The sequence below is a fragment of the Dermacentor silvarum genome, chromosome 4, assembly GCF_013339745.2.
Source record: "Dermacentor silvarum isolate Dsil-2018 chromosome 4, BIME_Dsil_1.4, whole genome shotgun sequence".
NCBI classification, from domain to species: domain Eukaryota; kingdom Metazoa; phylum Arthropoda; class Arachnida; order Ixodida; family Ixodidae; genus Dermacentor; species Dermacentor silvarum.
The window spans coordinates 65,560,967-65,575,939 of NC_051157.2; the positions used below are offsets into that span (position 1 = coordinate 65,560,967).

The following is a 14,973-nucleotide window of genomic DNA, read 5'->3' on the forward strand; positions in this document are numbered from 1 at the left end:
TCGAACTTTTCGCGACGCCGTGCGGAGCTAACCCTAACGGACTAACACCGGTGACGAGAACGGGCTAGGCCTCGGCCTAACTCGGTGGTGGTGGGGCATCATGCCCGAAGTCGAGATGGTGGAGGGGGTAGAAATCACCCCCGAAGAAGCAAGGTGCCCCGGCTGGACCACGGCAACGGGCAAGAATAAGAAGGCAAGGCAAGAGGCTCCCAAGTCGACGCCGAGCCCGGTAAAGCAGGGAGGCGGCAGGGGCGGCCGCCGCACGGCAGCCCCGCGGAACGCGCTGAAGAAGCTGGCCGCCGCCTCAAGGTTCCCGAACCTGCCTCGGGACCATATTCGAGTCATCGTTAGGCCACGGGGTGGCCTCGACGTGCTAAAGATCAGCACTATTAGGGTGGCACAAGCGCTGGCTATGGCGGCGGCGCTTTCCCCCGACGAGGTAGGCGAAGACATCGTCTGCCCTAACAACGTGCAAAACATCTACGTTGTCTCAACACCAGAAGAAAGGAATGCGCGTGCTTACGCGATAGTTCAACAGATCCGCCTGCACGAAGGGGTCTTTGAGGTGGCCGCGTACATGGCCGCCTCGGACAATACGTGCAAGGGTGTTGTGAGGGGAGTCGACGCCGAGTTCAACGACGCTCAGCTCCACTCAATGATTGTAAACCACCGGAACCCCACCGCATTGGAGGTGCGTCGCATCAAGACCACCACCACGGTTATCGTCCTATTCGACGGACTGAGGGTGCCGAACTTTGTCATGTGCGGCGCGGGCATGCTGCCCTGCGCTCTATACAAAAGGCAAGTGGATGTGTGCTACGGTTGTGGGGAACTGGGCCACAGGGCCGATGTATGTCCGACCCCAAGTGTGAAGAAGTGCAGGGGATGCGGAGCAGCGTCCCCCACCGAAGACCATCAGTGTGAGGCGAGATGCGGCATATGCGGGGGCCCTCACTCAACGGCTGACCGTAAGTGCGAGCATCGCTTCCAAACGCCATATGTCGTTAGGCAGAGACGCCGAAGACGCCGGCGGAAGAAAACTGCCGCCGCCAAGAAGGGCGCCAACGCGGCATACGAGGAGAGCCAGGCACTGACGTCAGCGCTAAGGAAGAGGAGTTCTTCGAGGGGGCGCTCCCGCTCCAGAGGGCGCTCCCGCTCGCGGGGGCGCTCCGTGCAAGGAGGGCGCTCTCAGTCTAAGGGCCGCTCCAAGTCTAAGGCGCGCATCCCAGGAGGTTCCACCTGGGCCGACAAAGTGAAACAGACGAAGCCGACGGGCCAGACGAAACATGCCGCCGCACAGGCGAGCGAGCGGGCGCACGATCCCAGGAGCGCGCAGTTGATGAATGAAAACGCCAGTCTCAAGGAGGAAATCCAGAGAATGAAGGCCGACTTCGAGGCATTCCGAAACGCCAGCGCTGCCCAAGCGGCCGCGGCAAGGCAACCTTCTGCGGAAGAAGGAGCCACAGCAAGGGCGGCCAAGCGCAGAGCCACCTCCTCCCAGGGTACGGTTGAGGACGTGAGCACGGTGGAGGCTGCCATGCAGAGGTCCTTGAACCGCATGCAGAAATCCTTTACCGAGCTGGTACAGAGCAACCAGACCCTTCTATTCAGAGTACAACTGCTCGAGAACGAGCTTGCCAAGCGCTGTGACGTACACTACGGCGACGCCGCCAGGCCGGAGGCGATGTCCAGTGAAATGCTAGAAAAGAACCGGCAGTCGCAGGCTGACGAGCAAGATGGCATGCCAGCCCACCTCCGGTCCAACAAGCCCAACCATGGCGCGACCGGACAGTAAGCTCATCGTGTGGCAGTGGAACTGCGCCAGTTTCCGGAGGCGCAGGCCTCAACTGGTGCAGTTCATCAAGACCCGGGAGCCGCAAGAGAGGCCCCACGTCATTTTGCTACAAGAAACGGGAATGGAAACAATTACCCTCCCGGGGTACCGAGCCGTCTCCTCGTTAGCGGAGAACGGGCATGGAATCGCGACACTCATTGCAAAGAAGTGTGCCTTCCAGGAGCACGATCTGCGCCTTGGCAACACCAAGCTGGAAGCGTCCCTCGTCGAGATAATACCCAACAGCTGGCTGAAGAACAGCGTCTACGTTATGAATGTGTACTGCTCTCCTAGGGACAACCGGCAGACCTTCTACAGCCTGACGACCAAGGCGTCGTCCAAGGCGAGAGAGACGCCGCTCGTTATGGCCGGTGATTTCAACGCGCCGCACGAAGCCTGGGGCTACGTGAGAAGCATTCCCAAAGGCTGCAGACTCATGCAGGCAGTAACAGACAGCTCCCTAGAACTGATCACCGACCCCCATTACCCCACGCGCATGGGAAACTCGATATCGAGAGACACCACCCCGGACCTGGCCTTCGTCAAGAACGCGCCGAGAGCGGAGTGGCATAACTTACAAGAGAACCTAGGCAGTGACCACTACATCGTGGAAATCTCCCTACCGGTCTGCGCGGCCCCGCAGAGGGCCTTCAAAATAGTGGACTGGGACGCCTTCCGCAAGAGAAGGAAGGACGACAACGAAGAATACGAGACCTTCGCGGACCTCGTAGCGAAGCTCAAGAAGGACGTGGCTGCAGTCACCAAGACCGTCGAAACGGACCTAAAGCTCGACCGCATGGACGCTCGATTGGCGCACCTGGTCGAAGCCAAGAATTCCCTCACGGCCAGATGGAAGACGCAGAAGCTGAATCGAAACCTCCGGAAGAGGATCGCGGCCCTCAACCGCGAGATCGAATCGCACTGCAAGGAGCTCGGCCAGCAGCAATGGAACGAAATCTGCGCGTCGGTCGACGGACAGATGCGCGCGGGAGGCAAGTGGAACCTCTTCAAGCAGTTACTGGACGACACACAGTCCAAGAGAAACCACACTCTGGCCATCGACAGGCTGGTTCACAATCTCAGTAGCGAAGGCGCATCCACGAACGAAGTGATGGACGAAGTCGCGCGTCGCTACCTCCCCATCGGGCAGTCCGGGCTAGAAGATTACCCGGCCTACGGCGGCAAAGCAGACGAGGACCTCGACGCCCCCTTCTCTGTCTCGGAAGTCAGAGAGGTCCTTCAAGGCCTCAACGGAAGATCGGCTCCCGGGCCGGATGGAATTTCGAACAGACTCCTCCGAAATCTGGACGACGACTCGATCGAACTGCTCACGAATGAAATCAACGAGGCCTGGGCGGCCGGCACCGTACCGGATGCCTGGAAGGAAGCCACAGTGATCCTAATTCCGAAGCCAGGCAAGACACCGGCCATAGACAGTCTGCGACCCATTTCGCTCACGTCCTGCGTGGGCAAGGTGGCGGAGCATGTCATCCACAACAGAATATCGAGGTATGTCGAGGAACGACAGCTCCTCCCGCCGAACATGGTCGGTTTCAGACCCTCGCTGTCCACTCAAGAGGTCATGCTACTGATCAAGAGGCAGATAGTCGACGTGGTCACGAGAGACGTCCGAGGCATCTTGGCGCTGGACATCGCGAAGGCTTTCGACACCGTCAAACACAAGCACGTCCTCGACTCTGTGTCGAGTTTGAACCTCGGCTAACGCTTTCACGCGTACGTCAGCTCTTTCCTCAGGGATCGTAAGGCCACGATCAAGTTGGGCGAGATCAAGTCGGACGGATACGCGCTGGTAGCCCGCGGCACGCCTCAGGGTGCGGTGCTATCCCCACTACTCTTCAACATCGCCATGAGAGACCTATCGGTCCGACTCAACCGAATCGGGGGCGTCAATCTCAATCATGCTCTCTATGCGGACGACATCACCATCTGGTGAGGGGGCGGGTCGGACGCAGCGGTGGAACAGGCTCTGCAAGAGGCCCTGGACGTCACGGAAAAATTCCTCGAGGGCACGGGACTGGTCCTATCGCCGACCAAGTCGGAGCTCTTGCTGTACCGGCCCGACAGAAAGGGCCGCAAGTTCGACATGCCGCTGGATCAAGTACCGATCGATCTCAGAACGAAGACGGGTCAGCACATCCCGAGGGTTGATTATCTCAGGGTGCTCGGACTGGTCATCAACGCAAAGGGCAGCAACATGCAAACAATCGCGCGCCTGAGGGCGAAGACGGAAAACATGCTCAGACTCGTCTCACGAGTGACGAGCCGGAGGGGTGGCATCAGCGAAGCCAACCTCCTAAGGATCTACCACGCCTTCCTCATGAGCCATATCAACTACGTGGCTTCCGCACTAAACTGGTCACGGTCTGAGGAAAACAAGATTGACGCACTCATCAGGAAGAGCATTAAACGAGTGCTCAGTATCCCTGTGACGACCAGCACGGATAAGTTGATGCAGCTCGGGGTCCACAACACCCTGAGCGAAATCGTAGAAGCGCAGAAAACGGCACAGATCGTTCGCCTGTCTGCCAGCAAGTCCGGCCGCCGAATACTCGAGATGGCGGGCCTCACCGCCATGGCCGCGGAGTCGTGCGCCGTCCCCCTCCAACAGGAAGAAAGGGACGCCTTTAGAGTCTCCACATTCCCGAGGAACGTTCACCCACAACACAACGAGGCCAGGCGCGCAGCCAGGGCCCGAGCACTCATCAAGACTGCCCTGCAGAACCCAGAGCTCGTGTCCTTTGTCGACGCGGCGCAGTATCCCAGATCAAACTCGTACGCGGCCACGGTGGTTGACCCCCAGGGCAAACTCCTGAACGCAGCGTCCATCCAACACTCTACGGCGTCCGTCGCAGAGCAAGTCGCAGTGGCGCTGGCTCTGTGCGATCCCGGGCGCACCCAGATCTTCACAGACTCCAGGTCGGCGGCGATGGCCTTTCTCGCCGGCTCGGTCTCGGCCGAGGCTGCGGCGGTGCTTAGGACCCGCAAGCCAGGCACGGTCCGTCACGTCATCACTTGGTTCCCGGCTCACATGGGCCGGAACGTCTCTCCCGGCTCGATCAACCCCAATGAGCTGGCCCACGACCAGGCGCGAGGTCTCGTCAACCGCGCCGGTCTGAGGGGCCCGGCTTCGCAGGGGATCGACCGGACCACGGACCCGCTGCTTACTTTTCACGACATCACGGCTCACTACCAGCTGGGACGCAGGCAGTTCCCGGCTCCTCACCCGAAGCTCGGCAGACCCCAGGCCTCGGTGTTGAGAATGCTGCAGACGGGCTCATTTCCGTCTCGATCTAGGCTGAGCCACTACACTCCGGGTGTGGATCCCCGCTGCCCCGACTGCGGCGAGGAAAGGTCCACCTTTAATCACATGCTGTGGCAATGTTCAGCATTGCACCACTCGCCTTTTAACAGGCAAGAAGACTGGGAAGAAGCCGTCAAGAGCGACGACCTTTCAATCCAGCTTCGGGCTGTCCAAAGGGCCTGCGAAAGGGCCGAAGATCACGGTCTTCCGCCCCCGGTGCAGGTGCGGCCCGCGACTACGACATAGTCCCTTAGGACAAAATAAAGTTTCTTGTCTGTCTGTCTGTCTGCTAGCGTCCCCTTAAGCGGGAGATCCGATGATTCTCTCCGGAGCTTCGCCCACTCATCATCATTCACCCCGTGGATATGCTGTGACTTTTTTATTTTGCGGAATTGAAAAATAATAAACACCAATTTAAACACCAAGTAAATACCTTGTTTTTAGTTTACTTGTTTTTCTTGCATTAGTACGTGTTAGCAATTCTACCACTTTGCTGCATTTCATTATCCTGATTTTTTTTTAAATTTGTACAAGAGGTCCTTCTGTATACTATTATATCATGTTTCAGTTCTTTTGCTGTCGTGTGTAACTATTTGTTGACAACTTTAAATTTTTGCTGCATTTGCTCTAACATAATTTGTTTTGCTATTTTTGATTAGAACAGGAGGTCATACAGCCTTGAGCTTTGGGGCCTCTTTCTGTACATTTTGTTGCTATGCTTTTATTTTCTTGAGGAAAGAAATAAAGTTCTCATTCTTCTTCGAGTTATATAAACAGGGATAAAGCGCCTCAGAAAGGCTGGTAAATGTTTCGATAGGCAAACCTATCTTTGTCAAAGGCGGCCTTGTCAACGCGGCCTTTGACAAAGATAACAAAAAGGTTCACCAATTCACACGTTGGGGAGCATTTCTGAGGCCAGTTTATCTTTGCTTATATATAACTTCTATACCAAAGTGTGCTACGCCATCTTCCAGCCTCATTCTTAATTGTGGACTATAGCTGTAAACGCAGAAATAAAATTTGTCCTTTTCAGATGTTCTAAAAGATGCTGTTACGGAACTGCTGTACCTATTTTAGTGCAGAGTTACGGATTTGTAAACATTCCGGTTCGATTTTCCTTAAGCTTACTGATTTCCGGCAATTTATAAAAAAAAAAAGAAAATTAGGCCTCAATAAATGTTCCAGGGCCGAATTCGCGACGCATGTTGTTCGCAACTTCTCGTTGCAATAGGCAACGACCATTGCTAATCGTGTGTCTGGCATCAGGATTGGCTGGAATTTTTTCTTACGAGCAATTATAGCTTAAGAACTTTTTGCAAGTTCGAGCCCTGTCTTCTCGAGTCAGTTGAAGTCGGCTTTCTCTCCTACGTGCTGCAAATTTCATTCATATTGCTTTAGCAGTTGTCTAAAAATAGCATTTCTGCGCCTCACGTTTATTTTAATGTGGGAATTGCGGTTGGGCCCTGAGGTATAAAGCTTCCTGCTGTTTGTGTCATTCATGAGTGGTTCTCACCGCTGGCATTTCGTAAGCAGCAGTTATTTTCTATATATACGCACGTGCATGGTGGCGAAGTGATGATGACGTCTACTTTTCGCAGGTTGAAAGCAGGAGTACCGGTGTACAAGAAAGGGGAGCCTTGCAGTGCTTGCGGCAGTGATTTCGAATGTGACGTTACGAAATTATGTGTAAGTTTCATAATTTTTTTCAACAAATTAGGTGGCAAGATAACACTTTGCGTGCAAATTACTTATCTTCATTCCTTCATTTGACCTCAATCATGTCGAGAAAGCACACGAGCTCAGATTTGAAAGTATTGCCAACAAAACACGGAAAAGTACAGATCGCTAAAACGTTTATTCGTCCGGTATATACAGCTTAACCAGTGCCGACATATTATAGCTGCTTTATCGCAATTAACTTCCTTTTCGCACCGTCAGAGGCCATAATACCATGGTGCTCCGTTTCTTATCAGCACGATCAGGGAGTCGTGAGCGGTTAATGATACAAAAATAATTGAATAGAGCTAAAGTAATCGCTACCTAATACTGGCCAAGGAAAACAAAATCGCAGTTTCGCCCGAAAGTGAAAGCATTAATAGCGATAGACAGGTATTAAACAATTGCATGAAGCAAGGTTGGTAGTTCTATCGGCCGTGTATATTGTAGCAAGCATTTAATTACTCAAACTAAACGAGCGTGGTATCACGTGCTCACAGACAAACGTGAATAGATCTCACTCGATGACAGCGACCACTCGCTGTCACAACGCTGGGGTGATGACGGGCACAGGCAGCGGAGAACGTGTGCCAGATGCTGCCACCGCTTGCTTCAGCGCATCTGCAAAGCTTGGATTACGCGACTTCCAACATTAGAGGCGCGCGCAGGAAGGCGCCGGCCATCCCGGCCCTCCCTTAACTCGGGCATCCACCGCAGATAACCTCCAGCCTACAGCGGACGAAGCCGTGCGGACCGCCATGAGCAGCCACTGCCTAGCTAGAAGAGGAAACTCGCGCTTTTCACCACTAGCGCTCGCTCGATCACGTGACCTCGCACCACTGGATGCGCGGTAAGACGGCGCGCATTAAACCACCATGCTTCGCGGCTCTCCCTATCACGCTTGCCCTCACACCAGCAGCATAAAGACGCGCGGGCAGCTCATTTTTATTGCACTGGGACCTTATAAGGAACATCACGGCGACGGCAAAAATTCGCCTGGAGTATCCATATAATTGCTATCTCAATAAAATGAGGAAAGTTTGGTATATAATTGCAAGTCTGGTCACAAAAAAGAGAGAAAAAAAAGTTTTAGTGCGCGTTGCGCTCAACGAAGAACCTTCCGCTCCGAGTAAGAGACAGAGGCAGAAACCAGCATTTTGCATAGTAATCTGTTTCTGAATAAATTCATCTGGAAAGCGGCGAAGAAATAAGCTTGGTACATTTTGAGTGTGTCACGACCATTCCGAGCCCCCTTTGAGCAGTCCAAACTATTGAGATAACAGGGTTTTGTATTAAACGGGGCGCCGCGGTGATAGCTTTGCGTTCATGCCTTAACCTATTTGAATAGCAAGTGCCTGAACGCCGTCCATCGAGTTTCGCGAGCAGGTTCTTAGATGCAAGAAAGGGGAAAATTGACATCCACCCGTCTTGTAGCACGAAGATATAAAGGAAATCCATACGAATTTCTAAGAAAGAAAATTTCGCAGTTCAAGAAAAATTTGTGTAGTCCGGCATTCGAACCCGGGACCAACGACCGGGGTGGCAGTTCTACCATCTGAGCTAACCAGGAGGCTAGCAGATCGCAGAGCGAAGGCGAATCAATCGACAACTCTAAGCACTGCATGCTGAATATGGCAAATCAGTTCTTCGAAAGACCGTAAGGTGGAGAGAAGTTCAAGAGAGGAAAGAAATTAATATCCACCCGTCTTGGTAGAACGAAGCCACAAGGAAATCTATGCGGATTTCTTAGAAAGAATCCGGCGGATCTCCCTTTTATTGCGATAGCAATTGCATGGAGACTCCAAGCGTATGTCTGCCATCACCGTCACCGTGAGGTTCTGTATAAAGTCAAACGGCTATAAAATCGTCGTCGCGCGCCGTACGCTGTGTGTGCGAGTGAAAGCTTACGAGGGTGAGCCGGCAATGTGGCTCAATGTAGCGCGCGCGAGGGAGGAAGGCAGGACGGAAGCGCACGGTCGTCTCTCGCTCGCGCGAGGCACGGGGACGAGGCGACGGAGAGGGAGGGGTTGCGTTCTGCTCCGTCGCCTGCTGCTCACAGCGCGGCGGCCCAGGCGCCGTATTTTGAAAGCGATGGGGACAAAGTGCATGCGCCATGTGCCGGTAGCTTCGTATGCGCTCTGCTTTCGACGTTTAGTTCGCGTTGAAGCGAGATGAGAGACAGCGCGAAGGGCGATTTTCCCGCTGCTGTCGGCGCGCTTTCTCACTCCGGCTTTTTCACAGCGAGTTTCCGCGGTCATCGAGCGAAATGTGTTCATGTTTAGTTGTGCGCGCGTGACACCGTGCTTGTCTATTTAGATAACAAGCGAATGTTTACAACTTTATGCGGTCAAATAAACTATTATCCTTGCTTAGTATAGCTCTCTACAAATTTGCTGTCGCAATCGATGCTTCGCCTTTCGGGCGAAACTGCGACCTTTTTTAAAGTGAACGAATGATTTCGAATGAACAAAAATGATGGAGCGAACTTAACAAAGACACCGCATTAATTCATGTGCAAACCTTGGTGATAACCAAGCAGAGTCAATGTACAAGATCCAAACAGCGTCTGTAAACTGCGATAGGGTACAAGCGCTTCGAGAAATGCTAGACATCTGCGGTGAGTGAGCCGCGCTATATGTCATGGTGTTTGGCTTCAACACGCCATAATGATGTGATTCTTTATAAAGTGCGAACCATGATAGCGAGAGGTCTTCGGCTTACTGTCGGAGAACTTGCTGAGATGGGAATAACAACAAAGGTCTTACGAATGCCTTTTAAAGGTGATATGGGTGCGTATCCGGTGACAGCTAAATTTCGCCAATGATTTTGACAGAGGAATTCGAAGTCCCGGCCACTGCACCAGGATAGCACTCCTGTCCATGCTGCTCAAATGATTGCCTTTCTTGGCGCTGCACAGTATTTGAGTGGTTCGTCAAGCTCCCTGTACTCTCTGAGAATGAGCTCGCGCGACTTTTGGCTGTTCACACAAATTGAAACGCATCTAAAATAAACACACTTTCGCACCTGAGAAGACATAAGGTGCAACGCAACGGCTGCCTTAGCAGCACTTACCGAGGATGGGTTTGCATGACTGTTTCGAGAAGTGGAAAGAGCGTGGGACTAGTTGTGCGGAAGCAGGAGGGTGCTCCTTCTTAGGACGACGAAAACACCAGACGACACTTGAAACTTCCCTCGAGCATGGTCGGCTACTTTTCAGGCAGGCCTTGCATTTCGATACTGACCCTGACGCAAACTTTCGTCACAAACCACACAATCGTTTTGACCCTATAAATGCAACTGTTGCATGACGCATCGTTTTGATGGGCGTGATAAGTTAATTTGTCTAGCACCCCACTGGTGCCCCCCTTGCTGTGTTTACGAGGGCTTTCACCATGTTATTTGTATTTGTGGGCGCTCTACGACCTCAAGAGCTGCCTTGAGACACGCTCTAACGTGCGACATGGCGTGCAACTTCAGCTGCGGGATGTTCTTTGAGTGCTAATGTTATAGATCTGAATTGATCACCATGAAGCGCCTATAGCATTCCAGCGGGATACAGGCCTCAACGAGACTCTGTAGAACTTTTGTGCTAGTGCATTATGCGCGTGTATGTGCGATTCATTTCACTCCCTTTCTTTCATCTCTCAACATCTCATCTAGAGCAGCATGTCAAGCCTGTCGCTAGCCTAACCTCTCATGATACTGTTAAACTCGCTCTCTCACCACGAACCGCGTGCAGGTAGAAAAGGTCAAGATTTCGACCTCCGGTGAGTCCAGAATCGACGGGGCTCCCTCCTTGCTGGCCATCGTAGGCATCGGCGCCGCAGTGATTATCTGCGTAGTGGTCGTCATCTGCCTCGTCGTTGTGCACACGAGAAGGCGTAGAACCGGCACGGGCGCTGCCGCGGCTGCCCAGTTAACGGCGGATGGCTCTAACGAGGCCGCTGCCGGGGACGCTGCCGGGGCCGAAGACCACAAGATGAGCGAGGCCGAAAAGACGGCCGACGGCGCCGATCACGAGGATGCTGCGGCTAGCCACGAAGCGCTCGCGAAGAAGTGATGCGGCCTGATGATCGCCGTGGCTTTCGCGTGTCCGTAATATATTCGTCGGGCACACGGCGAGCCAGTGACGAGTTCGCCTGCGCGCGCGCGCTCTGGTGCGTTCTCCTTTGGAGACAGCTGCAAAAAGGGGCAGAAAATTATAATAGATGCGGAAAAGAAATAAGTGTTCGTATGCGTCTCATGTGGGGTATGTTATTTGGTATTACTTATAGGCGTGTGGGCTTGCTTGACAAGATCTCAAAATTCTTTATACACATCATCAAAGTTAACTAGTCCGTCCTTTTCATCCCCTCTTTCATTTCTTCCTCTCTCTCTCTCCTAGTCCTTCCAAATTATTTATACCCTTTTCTATGCAGAGTAGCATGTAGGCGGTTATAAGCAGGTGGCAGAATTCTGTGAATTTCATTAATAACATTCTATCAAATTTGTTGGTGCTTATTGCGCGAAGAAGGTTCTGACAACCTCGAATGCCGACACCGTAACGTTGCCACTAAGTCAAGTGACGCGAGCATGGCACCGCTATTGTGAAAGATTCAGTACATAAATGAATAAGCAGTGGATCAAACGTTCACGGGTTCACCTTGACAAGACTAAAATGAACGTCATTACCGTGATATCCATATGCCTTGTGAATTTAGTATTGCGAAACGTATGCATTTGTGCCAACTTTATGCCCATTATTTACCCTTAAGTTCATAGAAAAAGAATGTCGACATATGCGTCTTGGTGTCTCGCTGGTTTACGTAGTCATTCTGCGCAGGAGTGACGCTTATCATTAAAAGGTCATACGGCCGATTTCAAAGGCTTTTTTGTTGTCTTTTGTCCCATTAACTTTTTGACGCAGAGAATGGCCACGATAAAACCACCCAGGGCCTCCGCAATGACCACTCTGTCATGACGCAATTCTGTGTGCATGTAACGAATCTGTAGTTATAGGAGCCTTCATGTAAGTAAGCTGTAGCGCCCGCGGAACAGACGATGTGATTACAGCGACGATGTCAACGACGAACTGTGGTGATTCCAGCCGACTCAGTGGCGGGAGGCAGGATGCTATGGGAGAAGTTCTTTACATTACGTTCCAGAAGGGCTCCCTCGATCTGCGCATGCTCCGTCCAGCCAAGGATACGAAGTTCCGTATAACTATAGTAAAACTTCTAAACGGATATGGCGCAATAAAAAACAATCAGTCGAGATTTGGCGGTAAGTGCCAGAGAAATGCGTTAGCATTACGAACCGCCTTCACCACATTCCGAAGTGCTGTTCAGGAGCTCACTCGACACACGTCCTGCCTATTCCACGAGCGAAGTGATCCGCAGCAGACCACCGTCAGTTGCATCTGACACACACAAACCATATATATATATATATATATATATATATATATATATATATATATATATATATATATATATGACCGGCTTGCCACACACTGCCACGTGACCGGCTTGCCACACACACACACACACACACACACACACACACACACACACACACACACACACACACACACACACACACACACACACACACACACACACACCACACACACACACACACACACACACACACACACCACACACACACACACACACACACACACACACACACACACACACACACACACACACACACACACACCACACACACACACACACACACACACACACACACACACACACACACACACACCACACACACACACACACACACCACACACACACACACACACACACACACACACACACACACACACACACACACACACACACACACACACACACACACACACACACACACACACACACACACACAGCCCCGCATGCTACCCGCCGGGTCTCTCCACTACCTGTGGCAACGTATTGCCCTCGTCGAAACGCCTTATGTATGAGGCGTGTACTGCAACGGGAACCCTCTCTCGGCTTTCCTGAGAACACACTGCGCAATCTAGCGGCGCCCCCACGAAATGCATGGCGCGCCACTGCATACGCTGTGAATCGCATCTTGCTGCAGCTGGGCCCCTCACTCACACTTATTCTTAGAGAGCCTACATGCAAACAGCGTTGCATGTAGGCTCCTTACTTTTTCTGGACACGATGCGTCATCTTGTGGCGCTAATGAGAAGTCCAAGCGTGGCCTTCGAGACGAAATGCGTGACGCGCCGGTCATTGCGAACGCTGAGAATAGTTCCCTCTCTGGCCTCACACCCAGTGACACAGACTCAGTCATCCAACCTGGCGAGAGGTTCATGAAAGAGCGGCATGCATACACAGTGCATTGGTGGTGTAGCTCGCTGAAGCGTTCGCGTGCAAGACATTCATTGAAATTGACGCATGCCCAGCGCATTTGTGGCGCAGCTTGCTAACTCGTCAGGCTGCTGTTCTCGGAGAACCTGTTGGTAGAGGGTGTTCACTCTCGAGACTTGGGAATTTTTTACTCCAATTGCAAAAGACCGCACTCTAAAACACCCATAGGAGACAAATTTGTAGGTTCGTGCTGTTGTTGTCAGGTGGACGTCCACATTCGCTTAGAAGAACGGAAGGTGGAGTTCTTTGCAGGCCTTACTACAAGTCCCACTGAACTTTTCTTACATGCTTCTGCATAAGTTTAGAAAAAAATACAACCTAAAGGGCTTTTAAAATATGATAGAGCCTTAAAACATAATTACCCCACATCACCAGAAAGCTTCTACTAATAAGACAACTGTCCCAGGAGGTCCCTGTGTCTTGTACACGAATGCCATGACTCTTTTGCGACGGGGAAGAGGAAGACCAGTCTCATTCGTGAGCCCCACAGTGTGAGCACAGCAATTTCATGTGCCAAAGAATCGGAAACGTCTGAACCGTTGTTACTTGAATTGCTAACGATACACCATGTCATCAACTGCATCAGAACTTTACGAAACATCCCACCGGAGCAAATTAGTACTGGTTCCCTTAGCGCAGTGAAGCACCTGACGCAAATAACAATAACGCTGGAAATCTGCGAGCGGCTGCACAGTATCCAAAGATACTCACACCTCTATATTGATGCACGGTGGCTACAGCAACGCAGTAGGGGTCGATTTAACTCCCTTACAAACAGCTGGCTCCACAGCCACCCTCATCTGAGGCACCAGTGTCAGTTCTGTCCGATTCTTGCGCTCTCAATCCAGCTCTGAAGGCTAACCTCCGACGAGACACGAGCATCGTAATGCCCCGTGCGTCCTGCTTATTTTCTCGTAAGTTTACTCGGACACAGGAAGTATCTTTGTGGAGTCTTCGAGCCGAAGCGGCCCATACACCACGCGTCACCTGTGCCTGAGAACCAAAAATGGTGTACCAAAGAACGTGTGCCAAGGGCCCCACTCGGTGGCAGTTTGCAGGTGCACGATACCTGGCTTGACTGTGCCCTGAAACGCGGGCACATCTTGCAGGGTGTAGAGCGGCACGCTTTGATAGGATGTTCCTTTATATGCCCTTTTCTCGCCCATTACGTCTATCAGCATATCTCCGAATGTTAGCTGCAGTTTTCGAGTGCACTCCCGTTCCAGCGCACTCTTGCAATCGCGATAGCGCGCTTTGATCAAACACCGTTAACCGAGGAAATAATTTTAAAATGCCGACCTCACAAGCCATCGCAGCTGACGGCTACGAGGGCAGTGTTGCAGTTTTTAAAGTCAACAGACCTGTACAAGTGGATGTAACTTGAACGGGTGTGTGTAGTGCAACAAGTGCTACTGTGCGGTGTGATTGTTGGTCAATGCTCCCTCTTTTTTAATTTTTTTTCTCTCTGTATTTCCTTTTTTTTACCACCCCTTGGGCTCTTCCATAGCGTAAATAGCAAACCGCATTTTCCATTCTGGTTAACCTCCGCACCGTTCTCCTTTCTTCTGTCTCTTTCTCCTAACGTAAAAAAAAGAACCATTGAAACATGCACAAAGATAGGAACCAATTTTATTCTGCATGTTTTTAACAAGACGAAGTTGAACATCACAGATAAGCACAGGGCGCAGCCAGTGCCTTCACAATGTTTCAAAATTCCATCATTTTGACATACTGCG

The 14,973-nt window shown here is 51.8% G+C and overlaps 2 protein-coding genes across 2 annotated transcripts in view; one reads left to right on the forward strand and one right to left on the reverse strand.

Moving 5' to 3' along the window:
- Positions 1-1,916: 1,916 nt before the first annotated feature.
- On the forward strand, positions 1,917-10,942 carry LOC119448665 (uncharacterized). Its single transcript, XM_037711895.2, has 4 exons — positions 1,917-2,177; positions 5,816-5,856; positions 6,755-6,842; positions 10,612-10,942. The coding sequence occupies exons 1-4, from the start codon at positions 1,917-1,919 to the stop codon at positions 10,930-10,932; spliced, it is 711 nt and encodes a 236-aa protein (XP_037567823.1). The 3' UTR covers positions 10,933-10,942.
- A 3,905-nt stretch (positions 10,943-14,847) lies between these two features.
- LOC119450174 (elongation of very long chain fatty acids protein AAEL008004) overlaps positions 14,848-14,973 on the reverse strand; it is a 1,485-nt gene continuing 1,359 nt past the window's right edge. Inside the window, exon 1 of the mRNA XM_037713551.2 lies at positions 14,848-14,973. This exon is cut by the window's right edge and continues 1,359 nt beyond it. The gene's annotated coding sequence lies outside the window, so the exon portion shown is untranslated.